The sequence below is a fragment of the Odocoileus virginianus genome, chromosome 11, assembly GCF_023699985.2.
Source record: "Odocoileus virginianus isolate 20LAN1187 ecotype Illinois chromosome 11, Ovbor_1.2, whole genome shotgun sequence".
Classification (NCBI taxonomy): Eukaryota; Metazoa; Chordata; class Mammalia; order Artiodactyla; family Cervidae; genus Odocoileus; species Odocoileus virginianus.
In genome coordinates this window covers 4,989,638-4,996,525 of record NC_069684.1, presented here as the reverse complement: position 1 = coordinate 4,996,525, position 6,888 = coordinate 4,989,638, and the positions used below count along the sequence as shown (strand labels likewise).

General features: G+C 36.6%; 1 protein-coding gene across 3 annotated transcripts in view; it reads right to left on the bottom strand.

Annotated features, from left to right (window-relative positions):
• Positions 1 to 43: 43 nt before the first annotated feature.
• Positions 44 to 6,888, bottom strand: part of LOC110148104 (membrane cofactor protein-like) — a 32,404-nt gene continuing 25,559 nt past the window's right edge. Inside the window, exons 6-8 of one of the 3 annotated variants that reach the window (XM_020910004.2) lie at positions 2,290 to 2,472; positions 1,851 to 1,895; positions 44 to 744 (exon numbers count right to left, since the gene is read on the bottom strand). In XM_020910004.2, the coding sequence (XP_020765663.2) occupies positions 671 to 744; positions 1,851 to 1,895; positions 2,290 to 2,472 (302 nt within the window). In that variant the 3' untranslated portion in view covers positions 44 to 670. Of the gene's footprint in view, positions 1,896 to 2,289; positions 2,473 to 6,888 lie in introns of all 3 variants that reach the window. The other 2 variants (XM_070473855.1, XM_070473854.1) reach the window with 2 other exon arrangements.

Genomic DNA, 6,888 nt, shown 5'->3' with positions numbered 1-6,888 from the left:
ATAAATATATTTTCCAAACTCTGTGTTATTCTACTTCTGGGAAGTTAACCTAAATATACATTTATATAAGTACATAAAATTGTATGCATAAGAATGTTCACTATAGCTTTGTATTATGTAGAAGGTTACAAATAATAAATTATAAAATCCTGTCTTCCCACTCTTTCTCCTGTTCTTGCTTCTGCTGGAACCAAAGAAAAGAAGACAGAGAGAGCAGCTTTGAAGTCAGGAAGACAATTCCTTCCACCATATCAAAACAGTCTCTCAAGTCTTAGGAAGGGTAGCTGATCCATAATCCCTGTCAGAAAGCCTCCATTTAATTTCAATAAATAAGGACAAATCTTACAAATGTATGTTAGTATACTACTTATGTAATTAAAAGTTATAAAAAGCAATCTATACTCAATAGTATAAAATCTTACAATTTTATACAAGTGACTAGTAAAATAAGACAAAAAACCTAAAAGAAAATTCCACTTCATGTTAAAAGGGCTTTAACTTATAATGAGTTCTGATAAGTTAACAAGAAAAACACTTCTGAAACAATACAGAAAAAATGAACAGAGGTCCAAAAATCAGCAAAAGTAGATTAAAAAATTCAGCTTCATTGATAATTAAAAATGCAAAATTAGCACATGATATCACTTTTCACCCATTGCCTTATTAAGTTCTAAACTATGTAGATAGGATAAAGAGGTACCGAACCTGTCGAACTTGACACTGTAGTTGTATTTGGACGAGGACCTGGAAAAATAAATTTAACTCAATTCATCAGTCTCATCAGTACAAAATATAGAATTAATTTTGATTTTTCATTTTTTAAAAGATTACTTCTCAAAATGAAAAATATACATACTTTCCAAACTCTGTTATTCTACTTCTGGGAAGTTAACCTAAATATGTATGTACATAAGTACATAAAATTGTACGCGTAAGAATGTTCACTATAGCTTTGTATTATGTAGAAGGTTACAAATAATAAATCACAAAAATCCTGTCTTCCCACTCTTTCGCTTGTCTCTTACTTCTGCTGCAAGCAAAGAGAAGAGACAGCAGTCCAAACAGTCGCTCAAGTCTTAGGAAGAGTAGCTGATCAGTAGCACCTGCCAGAAAGTCTCTATTTCATTTCAGTAAGTAGGGAATTTTCCTGCCCTTCAGTTATTATAAAACTTATTTTCTGCTGCCACACACACACAAAAAGCCCAGTAAAGAGAAAAATAATTGCATGAGTTGGCAGGAGGTGGGGGTGAGGACTAGAAACACCAATCTTGCTCTGAAGACAGCAATTTCTCAGTTAAAATTACACTACTGAAAAAGAATCAAATTCCTTATTGGCAGGAAAATGAAACACATTCCTGGACCCAGATGATACCCTGTACAGGTGTCAACAGATCACTTTTAAAATGAATAAATGATCACTGTTGATGACACAGAAAACATACATGTTAAAAAACAGAAGCCATGGATCTTCCTCTGCATTAATACTAATTACAGTGAAACTGGGCTTTAGGTGAGCTTCCTTTAAGAGCTTTCTAGACATCAGGCACTGTGCTAAGTGCTTTAAATGCATCCCATTGTAACTTTACTATTCACAAAGTGAGGGAGGCATTCAATCATCACACATGTACATAAACAAGTTCACACCTATTACCTAACTTTAGACATCTGTTTATGCCTGTGGACTATAGTAAATAATTTTAGACTAAGTACAAAAATGGCTGTAAATACATCCTCCCTCCTTCTATGGCCAAAAATTACAGCAAGTGTAAATCACCAGACATTTAAAGGATTTTGAAAATTCACAAAGAATTTAAAGGATATTGACAAATATGAGCAGGACTTTACGAAACCTGAGGCATGGGTAGTTGAAGGCTTAGTCGTAGCAGCAAGTGGCACTGGAAAACAAAAATATAAACTCATTGAATTACTTGGAATGTATCGCTCTCTGTTCATTTACTTGAATTATGCTTTTCATACTTATTTATGTAAAAATGCAATTGCTTTCATTTACACTGGAAACGTTTCCTATCCATTTTACATGTAAAGATGTAGAACAAGAGAAATTTAAGCATCCGTGATGTACGTAACATCACATTTTAAGAGCCTATAAAAGGACAGAAAAATCAAAACAGCAGCTTTCTTTGTGAATTAGTTGTCATGCATGTAACATGGAAATGGCTACAAGGCAGATATGTGTACTAAGATTGTTTCTTTTCTGTTATTCTGTATCATCGAAATTTATTGTCAAAAAATAAATCTAAAAAAAAAAGGAGAAAGACACCTTCATACCTTGAGCACACGTTGGTATCTCGGGCTCCCAAGCACTGTTTGCATTACAGACAACTGTGCTGCTGCCATGAAGGGAGAAACCCTGGTTACATTTAAATACAACTTGCATTTTGTAGTAAAATTTTCTTCTAAATCCTGATACTATCATTCCATGTTCAACAACTGGATAGTCACATTTGACCACTGAAAAGTGGAGAAATTCAAAAATTAATGGAAATCTGCTTCACATAGGGGCAAAAATCTAGTACAAAGTAATAATTACCAGTGGGAAGAAAGAAGCAAAGAATGAAAGGCAGGATGTTAATTGAAAAAAAAAGAAAAAAAGACTATTTGTGCATTTGACTTCCAGGGAAACAGATATAGAGGAATCTAATGTTTTTCTACTAAGAACAGACTATTATTATAGTTTATTGGTTTTTCTACATTTTTTTTCCCCCAGTGCTGACAAGTTTTGAAAAGGTCTGACTATCAGATATAAATTCAGGGTAAGTTCAAAAGTTACTTCTGATATTCTTCAGCTCTAGGATTTTTTTTAGCTCATGCTGAGACTAATTACATACCTTGCTCTTTTAGAAAGGTAGTAAAGACTTTTGGAGAAGGTAATAGTTGGGCTCAAATTTAAAAGTTTTAAATAAGCGAGTCATGAAAAAAAAAAACGAAAAAAAAAAAAGTTTTCAGATGGCAAAAACACACAGGAATTGGGATGTTCAAGAAACACAAAGGCCAATGTAATTAGGACAGTGTTTTCCAAATATTTTGCACTACAATCCAGAGATCAAGAAACAATTTTTAAGTTGTAAAGCAGTATACAAGCATGCAGACCCAAGATAAGGTTTCAAGTTAATACTTAGCCCTCACACCAGTGTGCTCTGCTATTTCCCATCCTACTCTGCTTCTCCAGAAGTAAACTACAGATCATGACACTCTAGCTTGACTTCAGGATCTACAAAAGGTTTTGCAGAACTTGGAAACAAAGCAAAACCAAAAAGCGCTGGACTGGGCAGGGACTTCAAGAGAATATCTTATGAGATTAAATCTGCAATAGATGCAAGTGAAAAAGTGAAACTGACAGTCACTCAGCCTTGTCCAACTCTCTGAGACCCTAGGACTGTAACCCGGCAGGTTCCAACGGACAGGACGTTCTCGGTTGTTCCCAGTGCGGGATGATTATGAGTAAGGATGCTATGAACATTCTCATGGAGGTTTCCACCTGTACATGTTTTCATTTGACTTGGATCACTGAGTGTTAGGCCTTGAAGTGTTAGTCCCTCAGTCGCTTTCAACTCTTTGCGACCCTGTGAAACGTAGCCCACCAGGCACCTCTTTCCACGGGATTCTCCAGGCAAGAATTCTGGAGTGAGTTGCCATGCCCTTCTCGAGCGGATCTTCCTGACGCAGGGATCAAACCCTTAAGTGGATGCTTAACTGTATAAAATATTGCTAAATTGTGTTCCAAATGGTCATACCACTTTGCATTCTTAACAGTAATGTATTGGAGTTTCAAATACATCATATCCTTACCAAAACATGGAATTATTAGTTACTCTTTTTAATTTCAGGCATTCTAATAGGTTTCTAGTGGTTTCTCATCATGGTGTTAAATTAGACTTTTGTTATTACTAATGATATTGAGCAACATTTCATATACTACATTGGCATTCACATTTCTTCTTTGGTGAAAAATTCCATTCAAATATGTTCCCCCCCTTTTTTGTAAATTGGGTTGTTTTCTTCATATTGTTTTGAGAGTTCTTTATTTATCATAGCTTGAAGTCCATTCAGAAATGTCCTTGGCATATATTTTATCCCAGTCTCTGGCTCTTTTTTCATTCTCCAATGTGTTTGAGAGCAGCACTTCTGAAATTTTAAGAAGACTGGTTTATTTACTTTTCTTTAAAGGATAATGCTTTTAAGGTTTTCAAAGAAATCTTTGGCTACTCATAAATATTTTCTATCTCTTCCCATAAAGTCTTAGAGTTTAGGTCTTACATTTGAATCTATGATCAAGTATCTTTTCCAATCACAAATCAACCACAAGAAGAAAACTGGAGAAAAATGCCACATGGAAACCAAAAAACATGTTCTTAAACAGTCAATCATTCACTGAAGAGATCAAAAAGAATATAAAAATATTTTTTAAGAGTAATGAAAATGAAAATGGTGTGTTTCAAATCTGTGTAACACAGGAAAAGCAGACTAAGAGAGAAGCTTATAGCCACACAGGTTTACTTCAGGAACAAGAAAAGTCTCAAGTTAACAATCTAAACTTATACCCATAGCAATAAAAGAACAACCCTCCCCACAAAATTTGTACAAGGAAGAAAATAATAAAGAACAGAGTGGAAATAAATGAAATTGAGCTAAAAAACAATGAAGATAAGAGATGGTTCTTTGAAAAGATAAAATTGACAAACACATAGCCACACTCATAAAGAAACAAAATAAAGGATCCAAGTAAATGAAATAGAAAATAGAGGTTACAACCAATACCACAAAAATACAAAGGATCATAGAGAATACTATGAACAATTATACATCCAAAATTGGAAAACCTAGAATAAATGGATAAATTCTCAGAAACATTCACTCTCCCAAAACTGAGTCCAGAAGAAATAGAAAATGTGAATATACCGACGACTAGTAATGAAATTGAATCAGTAATCAAATAACTCCAAACAAACAAGGATTACATGGGTTCACAGGTGAATTGCAATAAACATTTAAAGAACAGTTAACTTCTACTTCGAAAGACAGTGTATAGAAATGAATAAAGCGAGCCATCAGTTCAGTTCAGTCACTCAGTCATGTCCGACTCTTTGCAACCCTATGAATCACAGCACGCCAGGCCTCCCTGTCCATCATCAACTCCCGGAGTTTACTCAAACTCATGTCCATTGAGTTGGTGATGCCATCCAGCCATCTCATCCTCCGTCGTCCCCTTCTCCTCCTGCCCCCAATCCTTCCCAGCATCAGGGTCTTTACCAATGAGTCAACTCTTTGCATGAGGTGGCCAAAGTATTGGAGTTTAGGCTTCAGCATCAGTCCCTCCAATGAACACGCAGGACTGATCTCCTTTAGGATGGACTGGTTGGATCCCCTTGCAGTCCAAGGGACTCTCAAGAGTCTTCTCCAACACCACAGTTCAAAAGCATCAGTTTTTCAGCACTCAGCTTTCTTCAACAGTCCAACTCTCACATCCATACATGACCACTTGAAAAACCATAGCCTTAACTAGATGGACCTTTGTTGGCAAAGTAATGTCTCTGCTTTTTAATATGCTGTCTAGGTTGGTCATAACTTTCCTTCCAAGGAGTAAGTATCTTCTAATTTCATGGCTGCAATCACCATCTGCAGTGATGTTGGAGCCCCCAAAAATAAAGTCTGACACTGTTTCCACGGTTTCTCCATCTATTTGCCATGACGTCATGGGACCAGATGCCATGACCTTAGCTTTCTGAATGTTGAGCTTTAAACCAACTTTTTCACTCTCCTCTTTCACTTTCATCAAGAGGCTTTTTTTTTTAAGTTCCTCTTCACCTTCTGCCATAAGGGTGGTGTCATCTGCATATCTGAGATTATTGATATTTCTCCCGGCAATCTTGATTCCAGCTTGTGCTTCTTCCAGCCCAGTGTTTCTCATGATGTATCTGCATATAAGTTAAACAAGCAGGGTGACAATATACAGCCTTGACGTACTCCTTTTCCTATTTGGAATCAGTCTGTTGTTCCATGTCCAGTTCTAACTGTTGCTTCCTGACCTGCATATAGGTTTCTCAAGAGGCAAGTCAGGTGGTCTGGTATTCCCATCTCTTTCAGAATTTTCCACAGTTTATTGTGATCCACACAGTCAAAGGTTTTGGCATAGTCAATAAAGCAGAAATGGATGTTTTTCTGGAATTCTCTTGCTTTTTCGATGATCCAGTGGATGTTGGCAGTTTGATCTCTGGTTCCTCTGCCTTTTCTAAAACCAGCTTGAACATCTGAAAGTTCACGGTTCACTTATTGCTGAAGCCTGGCTTGGAGAATCTTGAGCATTACTTTACTAGCGTGTGAGATGAGTGCAATTGTGTGGTAGTTTGAGCATTCTTTGGGATTGCCTTTCTTTGGGATTGGAATGAAAACTGACCTTTTCCAGTCCTGTGGCCACTGCTGAGTTTTCCAAATTTGCTGACATAGACTAGGGGAAAATAGAACTACTATATGATCCAGCAATTTACTTCTGGGTATTAATCCAAAGAAAGTAAAACACTAATTCAAAAAGATTTATGCAGCATAAATAAATAAATTTTTTCATTACAGCATTTTTTTTACAATAGCTAGCAAGTTCAGTTCAGTCACTCAGTCGTGTCCGACTCTTTGCGATCCCATGAACCACAGCACGCCAGGCCTCCCTGTCCATCACCAACTCCCAGAGTCCACTCAAACCCATGTCCATTGAGTCGGTGATGCCATCCAACCATCTCATCCTCTGTCATCCTCTTCTCTGTGAACAAACTGTGGACAATTCTTAAGGAGATGGGACTACCAGATGAGCTTACCTGCCTCCTGAGAAACCTGTGTGGAGGTCAAGAAGCAACAGAACCAGATAAGGAACAATGG